The following is a 27,383-nucleotide window of genomic DNA, read 5'->3' as shown; positions in this document are numbered from 1 at the left end:
TCCCTTCAGCCCCACCTGCTATACTGACAGCGGTTCATCTACTATTTGGAAATAATTAACTTTCTTTTTTAACAAGATACTCCAAGTCCCTCACTAAGTGCCTCAGGAACACAGTTTATCACTATTTAGGTGCCCTAATTTTTCAGTCACTTCTACTGCAGGATGACTTCCTAGAGCAGCGCTCCCCCAAAGGTTCTATTCCCAGCCTTTGTCTCCTCTGAGATTCCTAAAGTTTCAAATAAAAGCCAGGGTGCCTTTTAACACCCACTTGCATTTTTTTAAATCTAATTTTGCCTTTCATTAAAATAAGAAAAAAAAAGCGTTCTCATTTTCAACATATTAATCCTGCCTGTAGGGGTATTTGGATCATTCAGAGGAAGGTAGCGAAGGGGCTCTGGTTCCACAAGTTTGTGGCACCTTTTCCCCAGGAAGGAACCCATGTGGTTGCTGAAGACCACACATGGCACCATCAGCTCTTCGAAGTACCTTCCCCTTAGACTAATCTGACATGAAATCAGATTACCAAATGATTAAAATAATTTCCACCAAAAACATTGTCTCCCCGCTCCCCATACTCTACACTCTGAGAAGTGAGAAAGGCAAAGGACACTCAGGTCAGACTGCCCCAAAGCTACCCAGGTGGCACAGGCTGTGACCCCAGCACTCAGGAGCCTGAGGCAGGAGGAGGGTTGGCTCTGAGCTAGCCTGGGCTACAAAGCAAGACCCCCCCCATCTGAACATAGGATAGAACTGTATGTAGGACGCCTTCTCAGCACAGGAAAAGCACTGTCCTGGTTTAGTTCAGCTACAGACTAGAGAACAGTTATTGTCACAGATAAAGACACAGTGCTCTCAGTGACTAGGGGCAAGTCAGGTGGCACCCAGTGCCCCAAAGAGCTGAGGGCAGACCCAATCACCCCAACCCCAAGGCCCTCACTCTGACACTAGGCTACTCTATGGCTTACAACCCATACAGCAATTGAGTACAGCTGCTGCTGTTTCTGCTCAGCTCTGAACAGCCTTATGCCAGCGCAGACAGGCACTCATGGGTTCCAAATGACCCCACCGCTTTCCACTAAACACACACAAGAATTCAACCCTGCTGGCTACCTCCAGTGCTATACCATTACAACCACAGGAACACAAGTGTTCATGGTTAGATGCTTACTCTCCAGGATCAACCCCTGGGAACGCTCAGTCAGAGCCCGTTCTTTTTGTTCCATTGGCTTCTGCTGGAAAACAGGCCCCTGCCTCTGAGCTGCATGGCTCACACTGCGTTTTACAGCAAGCTGCCTTTTAATTTCAGCCATTGAAAAGAAGGCCAGGAAAGCATCATCTATCACAGTCATGTCAGCGTGCGCTGGGAATCGTTGGGAAGAAACAATCATATTTCTGTTATCAGCTTAATTCCTGAGAGTGCAGCACTCAGAAGAGGAAGAAGGGGAGGGAAGGAGGAAGAGAGGGAGGGAGGGAGGGAGGGGAAGGAGCATTATGCAAGCAATGAGGAAAGGTCTACTTGCCCTTGCACGAAATAGGACGCTGCCACCTGCTACACAGCCCTTACTGAACGGAGATAAATACAAATGGGGCAGAGGGGAGAAAAACTCCCAACCCTGGAGGAGGATTTCAAAGGTTTCTCTCTGGCCACCTTTCCAGCCACAGGAATTTGGCCTCTTTGAGTGGCTCCTCTCCTCCCAGTGCCAGAAATGACACACTCTAGAAAGGCAAGCAGCACAGAGCTGAGCTGCTCCCCGGGGTGACCCCCACTGGCCTTACCTCGGGAGCATGGTAGGAGACACACTGGAAGATCCAGCCCATGGCGGGTGAGTACAGGGGGAGATAGGACACCAGCTCCACACCCTGGGCCACCAGCTGGTTCTGGACAGTGTCTCCATGAATCTACAGGAGACCAAAGGGACATCAGAAAGGAGGGCAGTCACATCACACAAGGCAGGCTGGTTTGGAAGTACATGGATGGATGCAGTGGGAGCAGCCTACTTCTCAGCAGTATTTACAAACAAAGCAGCATGTACAACTAGTTTCCCCAGTCACCCAGCTGCGTGTGTGGATGAACATGGATCAGCAGATGCCAGGAAGTATGGCTGAGCGGCTGGAGGCATTTCCTGTTCATATGTATGTGTTAACTCTCCCTCCACCCGACACAAGGTATGGCCAGCTGCAGACACTAGTGTCACTCAGCACACTGGCCAACTGCAGACACTAGTGTCACTCAGCACACTGGCCAGCTACAAGGACTCTGCGCTTGGCGAGCCCAATGGGTCTTGTGAATTTGCTCACATAACAAACAGTTCAGTGAGCCATGGTGCTCTCCTACCTGTTTAAAAGTAAGCAGGAAGTCAAAGAAGTTCTTATTGAGGCTCTCCTTGAGGTGCGGGGCCACTTCCATGCCCACCTGCAAGCAAACAAAGGAAGACAACCTTGACAGCAAAGAGCCAGTTGCAGATAAGATGGACCTCCTGGGGTTTTTCTTCTCTCTGACCCAGGGTCTCACTATGCCCTGACTTGGCCTTGCACCCGGTGATCCTTCTGCCTCGGTCTCTCAAGCGCTGGAATTACAAGTGTGTGCTGCATACCTAGCTATAGCACCATTTTGAAAACAAAACAAAAGAACTAAGATATAGCTCAATGGTAGAGTGTTTGCCTAGCACATACAGTGGCCTAGTCTCCGACTGCCAGCACCACAGCGCACACACACACGCACACACATGCACACGCGCACAGACAGGCAGAGGCACTTAGAGGAAAAGCCTACATCATTCTGCTTGCCTGTTTTCCCACTTAAAAAAAAGTATCAGTTTTACAAGAAAACCCACAGAAGCTATTTTTAAGGAGAAAAGGACATTTGTCATCATCTTTGAATTTCCCAAAGGCAATGTATATATTTCTAAACAAACCACCCAGAGAACAAATCAATAGAGTACAAAGGAAGGCTGTGCTCTCAAGATGGTGGGAACAATTTCCTCTTCTTTTCAAACACACAAGGTAATCAACACTCCTGGTTATGTTTGTTAGAGAAAGCAGGATCTTGGTAGGGGCGGGAGTGGCACGGTGGTGGTCCATGCACTTAGCACGCACACAAGGCCCAAGGTTCCTCCCAGCCTCTGCCTCTGCCCCGCAAAGCTTAGGTGTACAAGACAGTAGCTTCTACACCACTGCTAACAGCCATGTAGACTCATTCTTAACTAGGTGGTCATGGAAAAAGACACACTTTTAAATGTGTTTTATACCATTTTAATGCAACAAGCATGAAGCAAGCAAACGCCACTGTTGGTGGCTCAGCAGGTAGAGCACCTGCTGCCAAAACTAGCAATCTGAGCACACTCCTGGAACCCAACGGCAGAGAGAAGACTGACTCCATGCCTACACACACTAAGTGAATATAACAGTAATTATTTTCTTTAAAGCCATCATCCAAGGCAGGCATGGTGACATATGTCTTTAATCCTAGCACTCAGGAGGCAGTGGTAGGTAGATCTCTATGAGTGTCAGCCCAGCCTCGTTTATATAGAAAGTTTCAGGCCAGCCAAGGCTGCATAATGAGGTCTTGTCTCAAAAACAGAAAGAAAAAAAGCTCTGCTGGTCCAGATTCTGTCTTACCTTCCTCTTAGTAAGTGTATTAGGTGACAGGGAAGGCTGGCCCAGCAGGCAGGCAGCGGAGAGGAGGAGCTGAAGGGGCCACAGCTGGAGGAGGGCTACACAACCAGCCCTGCCTTTTGTTCCTTTTTTTTTTTTTTTAAATCTCTTCTCATCAAGCCAAAGCAACAGCTTAGAAGTCAGCCTGGTGCCTGGCTCTCCCAGCATTCCTCAGGCCCTACTGGCTATATGACCTCCTGGCTGGCATACGCCTCCCTCCACCCTGAACTCTCCAGCCAAGGGGCTGCTCTTCCCTATATAACCCAACCTTTGTGCTCCTGCTACTGTACCCAGTTCCCTCTGCTTCCCTCCCCCTTTCCCCACATGGTCAGGGGCATGTCCACTCTGGACTCTCTCAGATGGCTCTGCTTCTGGTTCTGCTTTCTCACATTACTACAATAAACCGTTTCCTCCACCATACCTAAGAACAATCACGTCCTTTCCTTTCCTTTCCTTTCTTTTTTTCTTTTCTTTCTTTCTTTTTAATTCACTCTCCATTTTCCATACAGTTTCTATCAGTTACTTCTCTCAAAGCCCGAGAAGACAACTTCAAAGAGGAAAGAATGATCTTCAGTCTGTTTCTGAATGTTCAGGCCAGGGTCATTTGATCCCATGAGGAAGGACAAAATATCATGTAGTGGGGGTGCTGGAGGCTCTCACACAATCAAATGCAAGAGAAAGAAAAATGAGGAACAGGAAAGAACCAGGGTGTGATGGCGCAGACCTTTAATCCCAGCATTCCGGAGGCAGAGTCAGGCAGATCTCTGTGAGTTGGAGGCTAGCCTGGTCTACAAAGGAGTCCAGGACAGCCAGACTACAAGAGAAACCCTGTCTCAAAAAACCAAAAAAGAAGAAAACGGAAAAGAAACACTAAGCTGCATTGCTTCAGACAGGCTAAGAGGGCCCCAGTCATCTCCCGTCCGTCCAGCACTGCAGCCCAAGCCTGTGTCAGGTCACAGGGACCGTGCTTCCTCCCAGGGCTTCTCCTGCTGACACCTAACCCAACTTTAACAGGAAGACAAAGACACAGACAGACAGACACACACACACACACACACACACACACACACACACACACACACGCATGTACGCACACACGCACGCACACACACCTCCCACCAAATAAACCCAGAGAATTCAACAGTAGGAAACCTCTGTCTCAAGTGACTGAAAAGGAGCCTGGAGCCTGGAGCCTCCTTCCCAGCTGGAACTGAGAAAATTAATCCAGAAAAGCAGTTCACTTGGGTGAAGATGACCTTAAACCTCCCCTAATTAGAACTGTGGGAAGTCGGTCTACTTCAAAATTAACTTTTAGGAGCAGGCCTGCAGCTCTGTGGAAGAGCTGTGTGCTACAGCCAGCAGCTAACAGAGCAGAGGGGTGGAGGAGAAGGAGCCATGGCTGTGGGCTCAGCATACCCGACACAGGTAGGCCCGGGCGTACACGGACACCAGCGGATCCCCAATCCCTCTGATCATGCAGGTCAGTCGGGGCAGGCACTCTGAAATCCCCCTGCAGAGAAAGGAGGACAGAGTTACGCTCTCCCTGCTCTTCACTTCCATGATAAGGCTACATTTCCCTAAATGAAGGGGAGAGAAACACAACTTGTAATAACCAGTGGAGGTCACAGTTGCAGCTTGCCAAGGCAGTGTAAGCAGTTTTCTCTGTGATACGGTTTCTAAGGCTTCCCCATACAATGCCTGACTGAGGTCAGACGTGCTTTATGAGTTGATTTCTTTGGCGTATCTGAGACAGAGTCTCACCATACAGCCCAGACTTCTCCTGTGCTAGCAGTGATGGGACTGCATGTGTGTGCTACTACCTGGCCCTACTTTACTAATTTTAACCATTTTATCCCTCGCCTGGCTTTCCATCAACTGCTAGCCTCCTGATCTTCTATATGGATCTACACAGATCATTGCTTGGCCCTGGTTCAGTGCCCCTGGTCCCATCTCTTTCTACCACCTCAGGGTGGCAGCAGACAGCCACCCCAGCCCCCACCAGTGTGACCTAGGACTCACTTCTGTGACAGGTCTTCCCTCTTGGCTATGCTCCTTGCCAGACTGGTGAGGCAAAAATACCTATTTCTTCAGCACCCATAAACCATCCTGTCACCCTTAGCTCTAAATTAAATAATTCTCTGTGGAAGGTCCCCGGCTGACACGGCTGCCAGGTTTGACTCTGCATGCCACTGGCTTCCTCAGGCTCTGCAAATGGCTCTCAGAATTACATTTGTGAGAAATCGCAGCAGCATGCTGCTGCCGGGGAGGGGGGGGGCACGACCAGGAACATCAGCTTTACCGTCACCGCCACTGTGCGGCCCCCATAGTGTGGTGCAGGCCAGGTCTGCTCTCATGCTTCCTAGTGCTGTGTGCAGTTCAGGGCCCGCACAGATGCAGGTTCATGTTCAGCAGAGGGCACTGAGGCTCGGGATCTAAATAACTCACTGGAGACCTGCAAGGTCAAATCCAGGGGAGGATGGACCTCCTGCAAGCTACAGACGGTTCCACCCTCATGCTTGACTTCTCCTCTCTGTTCATTATATAGGGATTAAAATGCCATCTCCACTTCATTAAGCTTCTACACGATAGGTGGAAAAAATACACAGGTGATCAGCATTGACACTACAAACTCATGAATAGCTGCTGTCACACCACTGCGTCTGTGCAGATGTGTAAGGGCTTTGCAGAAATTCTATAGCTGCAGATGAAGAAAGGCCTTACGTTTTGGAGAGGAATTTGTTACACTTCAGGATGGATGCTTCCACATAACTACAGAAACGTCTGTTAAGGAAGGCATGGTCCAGACAGCCTGTTTCCTGCCAGACAAAGATGATTCCAGAAGGAAATCAAAAGCAAGTAAGTCTTAGGCACAAGGCAGCTGTGATGGACTGCGACAGTAGAGAGAACTGAGTCAGCAGCTGCCGTGTTCTCTGTGGGGCTCCCCAAGCCCTGCACCTATTTAAGTTCTGGAAACCGTTTGCCTGTTGGTTTATGGCTTTAAGCCTTCCAATCAAAGCCCCAAGGGGAGTGTGGACCTGAGATAGCTAAGATACAATGTGTGTAGGTGAGAGTCTCCATGCTTCAATACTGGGGTCCTGGTGCAGAAGATGAGGACCCTAGGCCCTCAAAATGGCTCATCAGGATGCCACCAAGAAGGAGGACCGAAAGAGTTTGGTTCCCAGAATCCTCAGGGTGACTCACAACCACCTGTAAACTCAGCTCCAAGCTATCCAATGCCTCTGGCCTCCAAGAATATGCGCATGCACACACACACACACACAGTAAAAAACAAAATAAATCTTTTCTTAAATGAGGCATTTCAATAGAGATAGCAAGGGAAGGTTCCTCAAAGAAACAGAAGCCTGATTCATGCATTGTATTCAAACTAACAAACAAGGAAACTACCAGGAAAGAGTGGGATTCCTGCAACGCCCTCTCCAGTGCAGCCAGGTGTCATGGGAACTTTAGGGCGGCCCAGCCATGGCTGCTGCTACCAGCACCACTCTTTCCACCCACCATTAAAACAGGACAAGAAAAGGATACAATCTTGGAATGAGTTCCCGGATGGAAGCAATCTTGAAAAACCAATTCAGGCATGTTTCCTTGGCGGTGTCATTCACGTTCTCTGGAGAAAAGTGATCTGCAATGCAAACCATCTGTGTTGGTTCCCAAACACGCTAGATTTTTTTTGTGTGTGTGTGAGATAGGGGCTCACTATGTGGGCCTAGCTGGCCTGGAACTCTTAGAAATTTGCCTGCCTCCAAGCACTGGGATTAAAGGCACACGCCACCACAGCTGGCCTGTTCCTGGATCTTTCTAACTCCTCCAAGTCCAGGAGCAGAAAATGAGGAAGTGGAGTCCCTCCAAGTCTTACTAAGAAACAGTGACAGAAATGACACCGCTGCACACATGTGTTTTGGAAGAGCCAGGCACTGTGCAGCATGTTTCAGCAACACTAGCTAGATCCACACAGTAGCTCTCTACCTACTTCCAGAGTTGGGAGCACAGAGAAGTCCAGTGACTTGCCCAGGACACACAGCAAGCCATTAGAGCATGGTAACAAGCCAGGGCAGCCTAGCTCCACAGCCTGCATCCTTTGCCACCACACGTTCCTGAACCAAAGTTCCTTGAGTGTGGAACAGTCACTGTAGCAAAAGCTGAAGAGTCACAGATGGATGATGCAGCAGGAAATGTTAACAGCGCTTTTACCTTAAAGAGCCAACACTGAGGTAAGTCAAGGCCTCAGCCGGAGCCAAACAGCCGGCTCAGTGTGGCTCCAACACTTCGGTCTCCTGTGGTCATATGGCCAACTTATTCCAGCATCTGTTTTTTTCCCTCTTTAATAATAGAACTCTGATTTCCCAGCTGGCTAATCTGCCATTCTTGTGCTAGGTATGATCATATGACTGAGTTTGGGCCCCCGAATACAAATGAAAGGGCAATTTCTGTGAAACATCTTTAAGAAGAGGACATGTCCCTTGCTCCCACCAGCCTGATTGGCAGACAATACGACAAGCTAGAATCTCCGTAGCTACCCTGACCCAGAGCAGCATGAAGGTAGCCGAATGGAGATGCCTGGCATTGTCACCGTCTGCCCATCAGCCTTTACCTTCCTTAGTGGTACCCGTCAGCCTCTGCAGCTAATACTAATCTTTTTTTTTTTTTTTTTTGCCAATCCTAATCTTGATATACAGTCTTTGTATCATTAACACAAAGTCACTTTCTTACAGTTCTGGACATGGCATACATGTTCATAAGGAGTGGAAGGCTAAGACAGGAGGGTCACAAGTTCAAGGCCATACAGCAAAATCCTGACACACACAAAGAAGACTAGAATCTTAGAAGTCATACAAGAAACACAGACGCATATGTACACACACACAGACACATATGCAAACATAAACATACAGAGACATACACACAGAAACGTACATGCACACATAAACATACAGAAACACATACATACACACATACATACATACATACAAATATACAGACACATATACACAAGATACACATAAACATACACATATACAAATACATACATACATACATACAAAATACATAAGACATATATACACACAAAACATACATGTACACATATGTGCACATAGACACACATATGGCAATCTCACACAATGACAGATACTACCTCCAGGTCAAGAGAGAATTAAGAAACAGACTATGTTACACAAGACTTCAACACAGCACAGAAAACTAAATGATACTAACCAAAAGAGTCCTCAACTTCATTTGCTCATCAAAAAGGCCTTTAAAAGCCAGCTACAGACAGATAGTGTTTACGCTTTCAGATGGTGCACAGGGCAGACCGTGCCCCAGGAAGTGTCCCAGCGGTGGAGACAAACAGCTAACAGAAAACAGGTAAAGTACTAAGGTATCAGGTAATCAGAACCTGAAAAGACAGAAAACCAGACGGACAAGCTGTGCAGAGGCTGCAGGAAGATAAAGGAATCAAGAAAGATTCCTGCACAGGAGGTACCTGAGCCACACCCTGAGCCACAAGAGGAAGCCACCATGCTTAGATAGGAAGGCAATGCATCCTAGAAAGAGAACAAGGGCAAAGGCCCTGAGTCAAAGCCCAGAAAGCCAAGCCCTGTGATGAGCTGGCAGGGAAGCGGTCTCCTCAGCACGCCGGGCGGAGGCATTGCCCTCAAGGCTCTGGGCAGAGGAGAGGCGCAGGTGACACACTTCACAGTTACCATGGGAGTTGAGACATACGGAAGGACCCAGGATTTGGACATCAATGCAGAAGAACCTTCCACATAACAGAGGACAGAAATTTTCCCCCCACACTTTTTCTTTTAAGTATTTCATTTTTCAACTCTGAACTTTTGCAGATGTTTTAGGAACAAGACCAATTAGTCTAGTTCTCTTTCATTGCCATGTTTACTGAGGTTCCCGAGGTTTCTGGTTGGCCCCAGTCAGCCTTCAGGACAATCCAAAGACGGGGTTGCTGAGGTGATGAGGCAAGAACCACAATACAACCAAGTGCTAGGATGTCTCCCAGTAGGAACCAGAGTGCATGGTTTCCTTATACATGCACTGGATTAAGAAGGGAGAGAGGGAGTTTGAGATGGTTCAGTGGGTAGAGGTGCTTGCAGCCAAGCCTGATGACCTGAGTTCAATTCCTAGGACTCACACAGTGGAAGGAGAGAACTGCCTCCCAGAAATGGCCCTATAACCTTCATGTTTGCTACAGCGTGGGACTAGGAGTTAGGCAGACAGACAGGGAGAGGGGCCATGACTAGGAAATGAAGATGGTGAACTTCCGAGATGGCTGGTTTCTGCCTCACCCTCCTGTCAAAAGTCTGACGTATACAAGAAAGGCCTTGGGTGCTTCTTCTTCGGCCAGCAGGTCCCTGCTGGTGAACTAGCTCAGGAAGTTCAGGGGACATTTTTACACAATAGTTGTATAGCTCTCTTCAAACTGACCACCCAAATTAGTGGAAGATGACTCTTCAAGGACTTAAAAAACCCACGCTTTAAGGATAGGCTGGGCTTCAGGCTCCTGGGGTCTGGTCTGCTTTGGGTCTTTTTCTGTGTGTGCCTGTTTCCTCACCCCCAAAAGCCTTTCTTCAGCCGCTGACTCTATTTGGTCCTCTTTGTTCAAGATTTCTCTGCTGCTACCTGCCATGCTTGAGATTTTTTTCTGCCTTTAAGTTTTTAAAAAATTTATTTATTTAGGCCGGGCATGGTAGCGCACGCCTTTAATCCCAGCACTCGGGAAGCAGAGGCAGGCAGATCTCTGAGTTCAAGGCCAGCCTGGTCTACAAAGCAAGTCCAGGACAGCCAAGGCTACACAGAGAAACTCTGTCTCGAAAAATATATATATATATTTATTTTTATTTTATGTGCACTGGTGTTTTAGGTGTTTTACCTACACGTATATCTGTGTGAAGGTGTCAGATCTTGGAGTTACAGACAGTTGTGAGCTGCCATGTGGATGTTGAACCTGGGTCCTTTGGAAGAGTAGTAGTCAGTGCTCTTAAGCACTAAGCCATCTCTCCAGGCCCATGCCCTTAAGTTTTTAACTGGGAGTAACAGTAGCACGTGTGTGTCCCTCTCTTCCTTCACATAATAGATAATTGCTAAAAAAAAGTACTTTTTACAGAAATATAGAGGAGTGACTACACATAGTAACGTGCACTTCTTCAATTTTTCTCTTTTTTTTCTTTCTGTCCTGCTCCACCTTCTTTTCCTCCTTCTCCTCCTCCTCTTCTTTTTTAAAATCAAGACAATCTCTCACCAAGGAGTCCAGGCTAGCCAAGAATCCATGATCCTCCTAAGTGCTGGGATTAGCAGTGTGAGCCACCACACTGGCTTGGTGTGTACTTGTCCAAACTCACAAGAGCCACAGTTCGAGCTCCTGAGGGCAACGTTCTGAGAGTTAGAGTCTCCAGTCTGAGAACCTGATGCAAATGGAAAGAATGAGTGCAAGCGTCAGCAGCTTCCTTGCTTGACAGAATCCTTCAGGCAGAATTGTACCGGGAAACTTCAAAGTTGTTGTCCTAATTTCAGTTGAGAGTCATTTCCTGGACCCCTCACAACTGTGGCCAAATCTGGTCTCTTAGAACCAGAGAAAAGCACCCAAGTGAAGATTTAACAGAAAGGAAAAGAAAATGAGCAAATCAATTGCAAGAAAACAAAAGCCTGGGCCAGCCTGGGCAACATAGCAAGCCCTGCATCAAAACAAAAACTCATCAAACCCTGATCAGTATTGCTATCAGTATTGCTCTCAGCTGAAGTAAAACATTTAAGTTTAAACTGCCAGCTCGCATCCTCAGATAACTGGCAGCTCTCGTACTCAGATAAGGGGAACAGCCTGTGACGCTGTCTTTGATGAAGGGAACAGCCTCTGACGCTGTACTTGAAGAGGCTGAGTAGGGCCAATTAGTGACGTTTCCTTACTTGGCCCTAACATGTTGTTTGGGAAAACGTCTGCAGGAGACACAAAGTCATACGTCTGTGGGGATCAGGCAGCCCATACAAACAAACTTGTTATTTTTGGAAAAGGTCCTGATAAGTTAGCCCAGGCTAACCTATATCCTGCCTTGTTCTAGAGTGCTGGGCCTACAGGTGCCATTGCTAGCCAGGCTTATTCTTAAAAAGCTGCATAGGAACCAATATAAGAAGCAGAAAGGCGTGGTGGCCACACCTGTGGTCCCAGCGCATGGCAGGTGAGGCAGAAGAGCCAGAAGTTCAAGGTCACCCTCAGCTAAGGCGAGTCTGAGCAAGCCAGAAAAAGGTGTTAGATGCCCTCAAACTAGTTACAGCTGGTTGTGAGGCACCCTATGTGGGTGCTGGGAAACAAATCTGGGTCCTCTGCAAGTGCTCTTGGCAGTTGACTCATCTCTCCAAACTCCCCAGCCTCACCCCAAACAGGATTTTAAAACATTGCTAGTCAGGCTGGACAGACGGCTCAACTGTCAGAAGCTATTCCTACGAAGGACCCGAATTGTTTCCCAGCACCCACATGAAGCAGCTCACAACCACCCATGACTCCAGATCCACCCACACCCTCTTTAGGCCTCCAAAGGCTACCAGCACACAAGCAGTGCACAGAAATACACACCAGAAAATCCACTGTTGCCCAAGAAAACACACAAGTTTACTTCTGGCAGTCAGCTCAGGTTTGATGCTAATGCCCACCACAGAGATGTGTCCATGAGCCACAAGTTGAACATACGTTTCAATAAATAAATTTGGATTTCCCAGATCCCTGGCCAGCAGAGATAATCTTCCCATGGGACTGGCCTCTGCACACCTTTCCAGGCTCCTAAACTTACCAGGAGGCACCACTAAAAACTTGACTACAGTGTAAGGGGTGGGTGGGAGCCACAAGAGCAACACCAGCCACAGAAAGCAAGTACAGCGAACTACACTACTGTGCTGAAGCCCAGTTCATCTGGAGTACCATTGTAACCTGGGCCAGTCTCAAAGTTATCAGTGGCTTCTATCACTTTTGATTCACATTAAGTCTTATAATCCGGTGTCTTTCGTCATTTCTTTTTGTCTTTCCTTCTCCTTTCTGCAGTGCTGGAATGACGTCTTGCACATGTTAGGGAAGCACTCCACCACTGAGCTATAGCCTCAGCCCTTGGGGTTGAGAGACAGGAGTCCACCATGGATCCCAGGCTAACTTTGAGCTCACAGTCTTGCTCAGTCTCCAGAGTGATGGCACATGCCGAATTCCAGGCAGGAACCTCCAGCCCAGGCTATTGAGTATCTTTTCTTTTTGCACTCAAAACTCATTTCAGTTTGTCGGCCACATCGCAAGTACCAGGAGCAACACGGGGCTGGTGGCCACTGGACCAGACGGTGCAGTCATAGCTCTGATGCTGCTCCACTGGGCTTGCCTTTCTAGGACGAGACCAGGCACTCCTGAGGGCTCATAAAGACCTAAAGCTATGTACAGCTGTGCTTCTTTCTGAGAAATGTTCACATCAAAGAGTTTTAGAAAGATGGATGGATAAATGGGTGAGCAGTGGGAAGACAGATGGAGGTGGAGCAAGAGGGTCAAAGGGCAGAGAAGGGCATAGGTGAGAGGTAGGTGATGGATGGGTAGAGGATGGGTGGGAGGGAGGATGGATGGATGGGCAAGGAGGGCCAGAGAGGGGAAAAAAGAAAAGAGTTATGAAAGAAAAGGGAATGGGGCAGGGAAGAAAAAAGGCAATAGGTCAAATTATGGGTTACTGACACTATCACAGTCTTGTGGTCCCCAGGCAAGAGCCACTGCCAAGAGAAGAGAGGAGGGTGAACCAATGGCCCAGGCTGCCGCTGCAGCTTGTGTGAACAGGCAGGTTTCAGCAGCAAAGCTTGGTTGTTAAACAGGGAAAAGGAAAGGGATCTGCACCCGAGGGTGCTGCATCTAAATACACTGTCATTCATGTGACGACAGAAGTCCATCATCCACCTGTCCCATTAGAACCTCCTGGGAGCGTAAAATTGATTGGCAATGAATTTAACATCAGCATCACTTATGTATAGACCGAGGAGTCAGGGCATCTGCTGCTATTGATTTATTTGGCAACCTTTCATACATACACAGTTTTTATTTAAGCAAATTGCTGCTTGGGAAGAAAGACACATATGAAACAGGAGCATGGCTTTGGGCAATGGAGGAGGAAAGCTGGTGGCAGCCAGGTCTAATTCCACCCCCTTCCAGTTTGTGCATTCTAATGACTTGCCTGTTTGCCAGCCTTCTGATGGCTTTGGACGACTGAGACAATCAGAGCTCAAACATAATTCTTTCAGCACGTTAAATTAAAAACCTTATCTGTTTTCAATAAATCCTGACCTGATTAAAAACCTCCTAACTGTGGTTTAAGGCAGACTGGTGCATGACATTACCTGGCAAGGCACCACGGCTGTCCACACACATTGAGTAGATGCGTTCATAGACCAGCTTTCCTAGGAGAAAAAGACATACGGTATTGACATCACACACCACAGGAGCAAACACTAAATAAATGTTGCTAATTAGAGACAGGAAAATGTCACCTGGCAGCAGGCATTAACTCATGAGGGCATACTGCCACCTAGTGGTACATATTTTAGCTTTGGGATTGTTTTGTTTGTTTTTCAGTGAGACAAGGAAAAGAGCAGACCACACTTGCAGACACATCCTGGGAGAAGCTGGTTCTTTCACATGAATTCACTGTGTTTACCTAGAGTAATTAAGTTAAAAAAATGTTACAGGATGTTGTGGCCCTTCTCTGATCCGATTGACAGAGTTCAGACCACTGGCTGCTTATTTGCATCTCCTGGCCTAAGCTGGGATGGCTGGAGCGAGAGTCCAGTGTAGAGCGCTCTCTGCTGAGTGCATGAGGACCCTCAGGCCACTGTGGCCCTGAGTTCAGCTTCTTTTCCTCATCTGGCTCAGCTGCTGATTGCCTCTAGCAGTGCGGTAGCTGGGAACGCACAGGCCTGGGCCGGTCTCGGAGCTTTGAAAGACAGAGACGTAGGGATTGTGACTAGAATGTGGACCTTGAACCACACTGCTGGGAAACCCTTATGCACCCTCACACTCAGGTGTGAGAGGCACTAATGCACTAGTGGACAGAATATCTGGAAATGGTCCCAGTGCCCCATGTGCCCTACACTGGTACTTCTCAGACCCCGCACCCAGGCAGAGCACCCGGAGCTCCTGAAGCCCCCATCCAACGTGAAGTCTGTGTCCATCCCCAGAGCCTCCCACAGAATCGGTCTGGGAGTAAGTGTAAGAGCCCAGTGACAGTGAAGGTGAGAAGCCCAGCTTGGAACCCCAACCCCCAAGCCGCCCACACAAACACACACGCGCGCGCGCACACACACACACACACACATGCGCACACACTTCAGAGAACGGGCTCCAGCAGCAGTGCCAGTGCCTCCACTCCATGTGCCCCTCTTCCTTCTTGTGCTTTCATAACCCAGGGTCATTCTGGTGAAGAGAGAGGCACTCCCTCCCTGCCACAGGGATGGGGCCGTTAGGTCATCCTGAAGAGAACTGCTTGCCCCTGTGTGCACTGAGGAACAGCTTACCCAGGAAGTAGTACAAATCCCTTTACTTCCTATGCAAACCTGCCACCTCTCTAGAACCTGCCTTCGGAAAATACAACTGTTTTTTATATTCCAGCCTCACAGTGTAAGCAGCTATAAATGTCATCATTTCTGGCCAAATAAGCTGTGTTTCTTTTGTTCAGGCAGTGGGTACTGTTTTGTTTTGGTTTTCTGAGACAGTTTCTCTGTGTAGCCTTGGCTGTCCTGGTCTCACTTTGTAGACCAGGCTGGCCTTGAACTCACAGCAATCTGCCTACCTCTGCCTCCCAAGTGCTGGGATTACAGACGTGCGGCACCGTGCCTGGCTGTGCGCATTGTTTTGGGAAATAATAATCATTTCTTATGCGTGTGGGAGGGGCAGTACATGAGTGCATTGCTTAGCCATGTGCAGATATGAAGGCCAGAGGAGGATTTCAGTGTTCTCCTCTCTGACTCCGCCGTTGTTCTTTTGAATCAGGATTCTGATCATGCCTGGAGCTAGGCTGGAAGCCACCAAGCTCCAACGATCTTTCCAGCTCTGCCTCCCACAGTGGTGGTGTGCAGGCACACACATAGCTAGCTCTGCCCATCTCCAGTGCGGATTCTGAGGATCTGAGCACAGGTCCTCACGCTTACACAAGGACCTCTCACTTGCTGAGCTGCCTCTCCAAGTCTTACTTAGTTCTTTTCCTCACTCACTTTCTGACATATCAAAGACACAGCAACTGAAAACCACAGTGGTGACAATAAACACGTTCTGAGCAGGTGTTCTATGCCCAACCCTATCCATAATTATTTACCACAGCCCAGCCAGCATCTCTTAGGAGAGGAAAAGTGTTTGTGCTCCTTACTCACCCACTCAGGTGTCCTCTCCAGAAAGTTTGGCAGACGCCATCTTCCCCTATGTACCATTTCACAGGTGAAAAAACTGAATCTCAAACACGTGGCTCTGAAGGAGCAACATCAGCCTGGGAAGTCAGCTACCCACTGACACCTGTGGTCTCTACCGAGATGCTAACCAAAGCCGGCCATGTGTCTGCCCTGTGCATGCATCTCCAGATGCCTGGGCCATGTCTATAGTCCTGCACTGCAAGACCTTCTAACCCTCAGTCATCATGCTAAAGGCAAGAGGTAGGTTTGTTAGGACAGCACATGACAAGACTGACCACAGACCTCAGGATTCATGCCCAGGCTAGGCGGGGCTGTACTCCCATTAAACACTGGAGACTTACAAACGCCAAGCATGCCCAGAGCCCACTCCTCTTTCTTTCAACAACAGCAGTGCATGTTTGTGGGTAATCAACCCAGGCCCTGGAAATCAGTCTCTTGTTGCCAGACGTCATGCCCTCTGACATGACCCAAGCCAGGCAAGAGAGTAACATTCAAAGGCTTTTGTTGGGCTGTTGGGGAAGGGGGATTAATAGCCCTGCCCTCGCTCGGCGACCATCAGCAACAAAGCTGATGGAAGTGGAGAAACACAGTGTGAATCTTGAGAATTAAGTCATCCCAAGAGAAAGTACCAGAAAAAAACATAAAATCTTAAGACTCCAAGCCCAGCTTTACCTGAGGGCAGAACCCACTCTTGGATCTTCAGCTGGAAGATCTGTTGTTGGAAGGGTTACAGACAGGACCTGCCATGCTGTAAGCAAATGGACCCCTCTTTGGTAAGAGAGTGAATGCTTCTGTCTGACCTCCAGCTCTCAGAAGGAAGTGTCTGCAAGTCCCTTTGGGGTGCCTCCACTCTGTGTATACAGCCTGGAGTGTTGCCCGGTTCAGGCTCAACCACCCACTGCTATGCTCCAGTCCTCGGGGCTCCTGCACCTTCAGACTAGTCTCTTCATCTGGAACTTTCCACTGAGCTGTAAAAGATGTTGCTGTCTCCTACATGAAGTATGGAACCAGGGTAATCCCAAGGAGCGATACAGATAGACGTCAGAGGCACTATGACTGACATGCAGCCAAGACAGAACAGTAGTGACTAAAGACATAGGAAAATGGACAAGCTGGGGAGAGCGTCAGGGGTGCATGCAGAAGAACACGTCTAGGTGCCCAGCTGAGGAAAGTGGCGTATGGCAGTGCCAGCTCCCAAGACAGACACACTCCAGGGCAGGGAGAGTGCAGGGAAGAGAGGCTGAGCTCCTGGGCCAAGGCCCACATATGAAAGGTGCGTGCTCCAGCAGCAGTCTTGGGAGGTGTGGCCCCTTTAAGAGGTGGAGCCTAGCGGCAAGTATTTACGCCACCTAGAGCTACCCCTGGACACCTCTGCCTCTTCTGCTTCTTGTCCATAGAGTGGAACTGCATGTCACGCATTCCTGCCAAGCTGTGCTGCCTTGCCACTGGCCGGATTCACGAATGGAAACTCTAGAACTGTGAGGCCAGGTAAACCGTTCCTTATGTACCAGTGATGCTGACTACCACACACTGTACACCTGTGCTGGAATGCCACACTGTGTCCTCCAAATACGGATAAGTTCCACATGGCAATCAAAATAAAAACATCATCTGTCACTTTGTTAAGATAAAATATATGTAACATACAATCCTATATATAGAACCCTTTGACTTGATTTTAAACAGGAGAAAAAAAAAATCTCAGACTGCTGTCCCTCTGACTTACCAAAGAGGACCGAAGCCACGGTAGAACCCACCCTGAGCACCCTGTAGCCACATTCTGACAAAACAGATATATTTCCTGGATACCAGAGGGCTATGGTACTTACCAAACGTATCAAGGATGTCGGTGATAAGGACAAATTTGCTGGGGTAAAACTGAATAACGCTCGTGTCTGACAGCAGCTTTGAACACTGGAAGGAGAGAATGGTAGAGGGTATTCACTCTAGTGTGCCTGAAAGACCCTCTAATGACTCTATAAACAACTTAACACACTGATGAGTGCCAAACCTGCGTTAGCCACTCCCATGGAGGACAATGATAATAAAAACCTTTTCTTATTTTATTTAGTTGTTAGACTTCATATGTATGGGTGTTTTGTCTACATGTGTGTACATGCACCATGTATGTGCCTACTGCCACCAGAGGTCAGAAAAAGGTGGGGAATCTCCTGGAATCTGGGCTATAGATGGTCATAAATTATCATGGAGGTGCTGGGAATCAAACCCTAGTCCTCTGGAAGAGCAGCCAGTGCCTTTGAATACGGAGCCATCTCTGTAGCTACACCTGTACTTTTTCTTTGTGCAGTATGCATGTGTGCATACAGGCATACACCCATGTGTGCACATATGGAAGTCTAAGGAAGCAGTCAACTGTCCCTCTCCATTGATCTCCACCTTGTTCCCTTGGGACAGGGTCTCCTACTGGGTCTGAAGCTATCATTTTTGGCTAGGCTGGCTGGCTTACTGGGCAGCAATCTCCTGGAATCTGCCTGTCTCTACCCCGTAGCGCCAGGGTTATAAGAAAGCTCGCCATGTCCAGTTTTTCTCAGGAGTGCTGGAGATTCAAACTCAAGTCCTCTCATCTGCATGGCAAGTGCTTTTTCCCAGTCAGCCATCTCCCAGACCATCACTCGCTTTTGACAAAAGGAACCAGAATGCTTACAGAGCCTCCTACAGAATGTTCTGGAAAGCACGGCTCTGAGAAGGTCACAGGTTCAAGATTGAGGAAGACTGTTCTAGAAGGATCCTCCTTATCTACTGAAACAGAAAGGGGGAATCTCTGAGTTCAAGGCCAGCCTGGCCTACATAGTGAGTTCCAGGATAGCCAGGGCCACACAGAGAAACTAGGTCTTGAAGTGATGATGATGATAAAAAATAAAAAGTAGCAGAGGAAGACAGTGGACACCCGCCTGAGGGTTCTGCATAAGCATGTCCATGCCTCACAAATGTGCACAATTGTTACATATTCACAAATAATAAGTAAATTGGACATTAAAGAAATGATCCATGAACATGCATTTCCGGTAAGCAGGGCATGCATGCGCTAGTCAGGACATCCTGCAAGCTGAGTACCCTGGGCTCCTATTTTCACTCTGGGTCTCCAGCATCTAACCCGCGAGCGTGACCGAGTTTCTCCTCTGCATGACATGCCTATGCATAAACACTGTGTCTGACCACTAGAAACCCTCTCACAGGGGCAGGGAGACATGAGCTGCTAAAACAAGGATCCTGACACGTGTGGCATCTGGACGCATATGGAATTCTAGCCCCTGCTGTCTTGCCCTGTGATGTCCACAGGCCTTTGTGAGAGTTCCCAACTTAAACAATCGCTCATGGAGATTTTAGGGCTCAGAAGAAAAAAAAAAAAAAAAAGAAACCCAAACACCAACGACCCCAAATCCTAGAGACTGTTTACAGTCCACACCCCACGGTTCCTAGGAACAGGACATCTGCTGATCTTCTCCACCACCACTGCAATGCAGAGCCCCTCGGCCACAGCTCAGGCAAGACAGCGGTCCAGCAAAAGACTAAAATTCAGGCCAGATGGGCCGCCCCACACAGCTGTGCTGATTCTCCCTCTGAGCTGTTCCCACGGACATGTATTTTAGAAAGCATGAGAAAGGCTAACATAGAGAGACTAAACCAAAAGAAGAAAAAGAAAAAAGAAAAGAAAGGATGAGAAAAAACACTATTTTAGTCCAAAGTTAAAGTCATAATAACCTTTTCTGATTGTCTGTTTTTGTTTTTCAAGACAGAGTTTCTCTGTGTAGCCTTGGCTGTCTTGGACTCGCTTTGTGGACTACGCTGGTCTTGAACTCACAGAGATCTGCTTCCCTTGCCTCCCCAAGTGCTGGGATTCTAGGTGTGTGCTATTGCACCCAGTCATAATAACCTCTAGAGATAAAATTACTTTCTAAAATACCATTTTGAAGATACTATGGTTTTAAGGGTCATGGTGCTATTTCCTAAAACTTTTCTGATAAGTCCTGGGTACTCTGGAAAGGGTGTTTAAAAGAGACAATTTGGGATGGGGAATGGTGGTGCATGCCTTTAATCACAACACTTGGAAGGCAGAGGCAGTCAGATCTCTGTGAGTTCAAGGCCAGCCTGGTCTACAAAGTGAGTCCAGGTCAGCAAGGGTGACACAGAGAAACCCTGTCTCAGAAAAGAAAAATAGACAATCTCAAAGGACACCATAGTCTCAAGACTGCCTAAACATGAGCTGCACAAGAACAGCAACAGATGTGCTAGTGTGGACAGAGACCGCTCACCAGAGAACACTCCCCAGGCTCCAACCTACACAAAGAGCCACAGGCAATTAAGGCATGCAGAGAGAGGGAGAAATAGTCTTCCCCAAGGAAGACACAGCATCTGGTTCTCCAATACCAAATAGTCGGCCCCAAAACCATGCATAAAAGTAACATTATACAGACCGAGCAGCTTATATTTAGGTATATGTATATGTATACACATAGGCAAGTAACAACAATTAACGGAAGAAGAGGCAATGAATTTGAAAAGAAGCAAGGAGGGGTATGTGGGAAGGTCTAGGGCAAAACGAGGAAGGGAGAAATAATTTCAAACTAAAAAGAAATATTTTTCCCCAGCACTTGGGAGGCAGAGGCAGACAATTGGCTCTGAGTTCAAAGCCAGTCTGGTTTACAGAGTGAATCTAGGACAGCCAAAGCCATACAGAGAAACCCTGTCTCAAAAAAACAAACAAACAAAATCAATAAATAAAATAAAAAAAGAAACATACAAACATGAGGCCCTGAGTTTGGATGCCTAGCACTCCTGTAAAAAGCCAGGCTGGGGGCGTGCCACACATGCCAGCACTGGTGGGCAGGGTTAAAGAAGGTTCGATGAGAGACCTGCCTCTCAAAATAAGGGGAGAGCAACAGAGGAAGATATCCAAGCAACATTAACCTCTGGTCTCTACATGCACATAAATGTACCCCCTGACACATGTATGTATAACACACACACACACACACACACACACACACACACACACACACACACACACACACGGATAAAGAATCTCCAGCCGACACACCAAAGAAGCAGTATTTTTAACCCAGGCTCTGTGAGACTCTTACATCAAAACACAAGTGTGCAGCACCCTGAGATGCTAAGGAAAGCAGGCTGGGTGCAGGTTGGACAGGGTCGCACACCTGCATCAGCACTTGAGACACACTGCTGTTCCCTGGTTGATTACTGACATGTTACTGAGGCTGGGGTACCTGCCGTCAAACTCATCATTACTGGAAAAACACTGACATGGCGGTGGGTATTTTGCTGTGTTTGCAATGACAGTATAATACTAGCTGTGTGCCAGGAAGGTGGCTCAGTGGGTAACGCCGAGGGCAAAGCTAAATCTGAAGGCCCTACAGCAAGACTGTAGGCAGCACAAGAATCCCCAGGGCTTGGGTCAGCTAGCCAAGCATCAGAACCCAGCGCAGTAAGAGACCTTGTCAGAAACAAAGCTGAAGGTAAGGACTGACACCCAAGGCTGTCGGTCCTCTAACCTCCACACACGGGCCAGGGCACACCCGACTAGGGCACCGGGGACAGACTAGTACCCTTAGCTCTGCTGCTGGGAACGTAAAGGGGCAGCCATTTTCAAAAGCAGTTTGGTAGTTTCTAAATAATCGAAACAGAAACCCACCAGGGCTGCTCCCAGGAATCTACCCAGAAGACAGGAAGGTGATGTTAAATCCACAAGCAGCATTCAGAGGGCAGAGCCAACTGGACATCATCAACTGTTCATGGGTACACAAACTGTGGTTACACATGCCATGGAATACTATCCAGAGAGACACGGCACCAACACACAACACAACACACATGAACCTCAAAATATTCAGCTAAGTGAAAGAAGCCAGACACAAGAGATTGTGTTCAGAATGAGCCGTTCCCGTGGCGCCCAGGGATGGCATGCGTGCGGCAGAAGGCAGGCTGCGGGATTCTGGGGGGAGCATGGTGGGGTCTGATTGCAGTTAGGTTGGAGGGAGTTTGGGTGATGAAGATATGTTCTAAAACTAGACTGTGTGGGCGGCTTACACAGCTCTAAATGTACTGAAAGTCACGGTATTTCTTTTCTTTGGGGAAGTAGGGCTTGGTTTGATTTGGTCATTTGAGACAGGGTTTCTCTGTGTAGTCCTGGCTGTCCTGGAACTCACTCTGTAGACCAGGCTGGCCTCGAACTCACAGAGATCCAACTGCCTCTGCCTCGCAAGAGCTGGGATTAAGGGAGTGCGCCACCACTGCCTGACTGGTAGGGTCTTAATATATAGCCCAGACTAACAATGAACTAGCTACCCTCCAGACCACCCACTCCAGTGCTGGGATTAGAAGTGTGCACCACCAAGCCAGGCTCAAAGTCACTAAATTCTAGGCTTAAGCATGTAATAATTATGTGCTGAAAATTACTTTGGTTGAGGATTTCACTTCATTCTTGGGACAGAATCCAGGTTCTCCAGGTAGATAAATAAGTACTCTACCGAAAAAGAAAAAAGAAAGACAAAAGGCCAGTCACAGGGGAAACAGGGAAACTTGCTTATTTCCCAACATGCCTTTGTCATTTCCTTGTGATAACCTTCAAAAGGACTTGAGGGCCCAGCAGGTACGGACTGATCAATCAGACACTGTTTGGTGACCTCGGATTGAGTCCTAAGTTCCAGGCTGCAGTCGCTCCACAGTGCAAACACCTGCAGCTATCTGAACTTGAAGTTGCCTTGGTTTGCAAGCAGGATGAGAGGCTCTTTATCCAGGAGTATTTACTCTATAAATAACGGGATGAGAGGAAACAGCACAGCTTTCCTTGAGTCATGAAACCCCAGGAAAGACCACCCTGCTGCACACAGATTCAACTTCAAACACTTCAAGAGCACGTGCATTCCCCCCAGTGAGAAGAAAAATGTCCCATTACCAAGACAAGAAGTGAAGATGAAAGTCCCTCTGAACTGAAATGGCTTTCAGACACACTCTAAATACAGTAACATGGTGCATGCAAATTCTCTCTTTGACCATGACCTGAGCACTCCTCTCATTTTTCTTAATTTTTTAAAATATGTATTTACTTCTTTTCTGTGTATGAGAGGGAACGTGCCACTGTGTGCCACTGTGTGCCACTGTGTGCCACTGTGCACCACTGTGTGCCACTGTGTGCCACTGTGTGCCACTGTGCCACTGTGCGCCACGGTGCACATGTAGAAGTCAGACAACAACTTGCAGGGTTAGTTCTCTTCTTCCACTGAGGGTTCTGAGGATCCAATTCAGGTCATCAGGTTAACTCCTCCGAGGGCCTCACTGTCTCTACTGTTTTGGTTTTAAGTTTGCATTACTATATTATTACTATTACTATTTTTATTGTTGTTGTTATTTTGTGGCAGGTGTCCTCCAGCAGGCTTACGTGGGCAAGGATGACCTTGCTCTTCCTGCTTCCACCTCTTAAGTACTGAGTCTGCTCCCATCTGACAACACATCAAGGTTATACAGAGCAGCGGACCAAACCTGGGCCTTCCTGCATACAAGGCAAACACTCCACTAACTCACCCACATACCCAGCCCCTGACCAAAGTACTTTTTGCCAGGAGAGGAGAGTCTTCAGGGCCAAAGGGGAGAAAACAACCTTTTCCTGGGGATGGAGAGGTAATGCTCTAGGTAAGAGCACTGCCTGTGATTCCCGCTCCTGAGGGCCTGACTCCCTCACAACAGCCAGCCCACACTGCCTGTGATTCCCGCTCCTGAGGGCCTGACTCCCTCACAACAGCCAGCCCACACTGCCTGTGATTCCCGCTCCTGAGGGCCTGACTCCCTCACAACAGCCAGCCCACACTGCCTGTGATTCCGCTCCTGAGGGCCTGACTCCCTCACAACAGCCAGCCCACACTGCCTGTGATTCCCGCTCCTGAGGGCCTGACTCCCTCACAACAGCCAGCCCACACTGCCTGTGATTCCCGCTCCTGAGAGCCTGACTCCCTCTTCTGGCCTCCATGGGAACCCACACACACAAAAAGACTTCTGCACATATGCATAAATACAAATAAAAACAGTTGGGCAGTGGTGGTACACACCTTTAACCCCAGCACTCATGAGGCAGAGGCAGGCAAATCTCTGAATTCAAGGCCAGGCTGAACTACAGAGTGAGTTCCAAGACAGCCAAGGCTACACAGAGAAACCCTATCTTTAAAAATAAATAAATAAATAAATAAATAAAATAAAAAATAAATCTTTACAAAGACACCAAAAATCTTTTCCTTGTAGAACTGATTCCACAAGCAATCAGCAAATCAACAAATTCACCAAGACGATTTGCTGAACACACTTTTTACAGTATGACTGTATTTTCCTTATATGACTGTATTTAAACTGTATAAAGGGACATTCATCTCAGATTCCAAGCTAATCAGTCTGCTTGAGGCAACCTGGAAGACAGTTACTCAAGCCTTAGTGTGCACAAATCACAAATACGGCAGCACTTGTCCCAAGGCCTGTGCACTGCACGGCGCTGGGCAATTCATGAATTCTGTCACCTAGGGCAACAGTGGTTCCAGTGGCCCGAGGACACATTCATAATCACAGCTTCTCAAAGGACATCTGTGAGTATAGAACTGATGAATAAGGGAAAGACCCTGAGGGAAGACTCTGAAAAACAAAATTAAGTGGTGTTTTACACAGAAAACTTAAGAAATGAAAAACCACAAAACCTCCCACGGCCTGACCTGGATGACAATTTTCAGAGCCTTCACTTTCTGGTCAGAGGCCCAGGCATCCTTCAGGGACTGGTTGAGCTCCTCGATGCGGTTCACGTAGTCCTGCTGGGTCAGGTTCAGCAGCTCCTTCTGGGATCCCTGTCGGCAGAAGGCAGGGCGGTGAGCGCAGGAGGAAAAGGAAAAGCCTTTGACCACCACCTCCACACAGACAGCTGGGCACCTCAGTGTCCCCCATCTGCACCCCAGCCTGCTGATGACAAAGCCAAGCTCCTGACCAGGCAATGGTGCTGCACAGGATACCAGGACTCATATCCTGAGGACCTACTGTGTGCCCGGCTTGGTACCAGAAGCTCTGGCATAAAGACTTGGGGTTAGAGAGATGGCTCAGCAGTTAACAGCACTCACCGACCTGGCAGAGAACCGGGATTCAGCTCCCAGAACCCACGTGGCAGCTCACAACCAGCTGTCACCCCAGTTCCAGGGGACACAATGCCCTCTTCTGCTCCTTCAGCGATGTAAGAGGTCTGCATACATACATGCAGACGACACACCGGGCTTTTTATGTGGGCGCTGGGAATCAAACTCAGGTCTTCATGCTTGTACAAGAAGCACTTAACCGAGTCACCTCCCCAGCTCCAAACTTGCCAGATCTTAAGAGTTGGCAAACGGGACAGTTTTTCAAAGCACACACAAGCAATTACAGGGGTCTCATGGGCCACATCCAACAGGCAGAGAAGCCCTAGTAAACAATGCTTTGAGGAGGAATCTTTGCACCACATAAAGCTGTTGCATTGGGAGTGAATCCACACGGATTTTACTGCTGACAATGCCCCCAGATGACAGAGGAATTGCTCCCACATCACAAAGTGAAAAGAGGCCTCCAGAAGAGCCAGTTCACATCAGGTTCACCGGTGACTGGCCATTCGCCCCAGCATCTTTCTCTGCACTAAGTCAGAGCCGCGGGAGGCCTAGCGCAGGGAACAGCCACCCAGCCTGGCATCACTTGGCAAAGAGCTGGAGAGCACCCCATTCACTGGGCCTCATAAGAGGCCTGCTCACCTCCTCAAAGTCATCCAGCTCTTCCAGACGCGTCCGAACCTTCTCTGACATGGCAGAAGCCGCCGCCCCAGCTCTGCCTACATGGGAGACATAACAGTCACACAAGCAGTTTTCTCTTGCACCCATACCCAGCATGAATGGCATCTTTCGCATGAACATGAACATGCCAGGAAATAAATTCACCTCAGAAGGCTGAGGTGCTGAAAGCAGTTTCAGCTTCCTCATGGGCTCAAGTTCTAGCAGGAGCTTTTCCCACCAGCAGCTGCCTCCAGGTGGTCCAGGAAAGGTGAAGCCTGCCTGTGGTATTTATAACCACGCCCCACTGTTTGCTTACTCCTGAAGGAACAATGAAAAACTCTGCCATGCCATTGTTAGCCTTGAACTGAAGTGCCTCTCAGGCAGGCAGAGCATTACCAGGCATACACACACACACACACACACACACACACACACACACACACACACACACACACACACACACACACACACACACATATCCCCCTCTCCATCTGTCCAAAGTGAGAAGACTATGTCAAATGCCTCTTCCGAGGCAAACAGGCATGGCTGTCTCAACCAGCAGCTGTCAACACCATCCCCAATACTGGCAGGAGACAATGGATGCAGATGATGGACTCAAAGTCACATGCAGACAAAGGCCAAAGGGATCTGTCCAGACCACTGCTGCCGCCCAAGCCCACCAATTTCAGAATCATGTCCTCATTTTCAAAGGGATGCTTATGATGGTACCGGGGGTCATGTGACTCACTTAGCCCTTGCTCTTTCTACCAAATGAATACAGGATGAAATTGGAATGTCCCTCAAAGGCCCATGTATTGAAGGCTTGGTCGCAAGCTCATGGTGCCAGTGGGAAGTGGAGCTAGTGTCAGAAAGTTAGGCCATTGAGAATGTGCCCATAGGAGACCAGGCCTCCTCTGGCAAGTGCTCCCACTACACTGGACTGTGCCAGCACAGGCCCAAAGCCACAGAACCAAGAGCCGTGGACTGGAACCTCTGAAACTGTAAGCCAAAATGTGCCTTTCCTCCTTTTCAGTGGTCATCTGAGGTACTCTGTTACAGTGGCAGAATGCCAGCTCACACACCACACTGTTCATACTCTCTTGTGGGCTGTAGGGAGTCTGTTACTGGTTAACAGCATGGCAACTCGATTTAATTACCAAGAACTACACTGTGACCAACTTGCACAGCAGTAACAGTTTAAGGGAGAACTGTTTAGTGATTGTCCCAGCTCAGGGCTTTAAAGGGTTTGAGTCCACAGATGTGGGAAGTCATGGGAAAGCAGCTCAACTCACAGCTGCTGGGGACAAGGTAAAGTGTGGGGAGCAAGCGTACCCCTGTAAGATGCGCATTCATGCATGAGCGTGGCCATGTCCAGGATCCCGATGCCTTAGACCCATGGAAAGAGCTGGGCTTTCCCTTGGTCTGAGTATGGATGGTGACAGCTGTGTACAGAGTACCAACCCCAGGTCTCCCCTCCTGTAACCTGAACCTCCTCTTGAT

At 48.3% G+C, this 27,383-nt stretch overlaps 1 protein-coding gene across 1 annotated transcript in view; it reads right to left on the bottom strand.

The window, feature by feature from the left end:
• The window catches only part of Vps35l (VPS35 endosomal protein sorting factor like), a 105,740-nt gene that overhangs the window by 65,367 nt on the left and 12,990 nt on the right, over positions 1-27,383 (bottom strand). The window contains exons 6-14 of the mRNA XM_051149295.1: positions 25,866-25,942; positions 24,816-24,944; positions 17,916-18,000; positions 14,026-14,085; positions 7,198-7,294; positions 6,376-6,423; positions 5,071-5,164; positions 2,336-2,413; positions 1,777-1,899 (exon numbers count right to left, since the gene is read on the bottom strand). Of these exons, the coding sequence (XP_051005252.1) occupies positions 1,777-1,899; positions 2,336-2,413; positions 5,071-5,164; positions 6,376-6,423; positions 7,198-7,294; positions 14,026-14,085; positions 17,916-18,000; positions 24,816-24,944; positions 25,866-25,942 (791 nt within the window). The remainder of the gene's footprint in view (positions 1-1,776; positions 1,900-2,335; positions 2,414-5,070; positions 5,165-6,375; positions 6,424-7,197; positions 7,295-14,025; positions 14,086-17,915; positions 18,001-24,815; positions 24,945-25,865; positions 25,943-27,383) is intronic.

The sequence above is a fragment of the Acomys russatus genome, chromosome 7 (genome assembly GCF_903995435.1).
Source record: "Acomys russatus chromosome 7, mAcoRus1.1, whole genome shotgun sequence".
Lineage (NCBI taxonomy): Eukaryota > Metazoa > Chordata > Mammalia > Rodentia > Muridae > Acomys > Acomys russatus.
The sequence above is the reverse complement of the archived record's forward strand: the minus strand, read 5'-3'. Positions and strand labels throughout refer to the sequence as shown.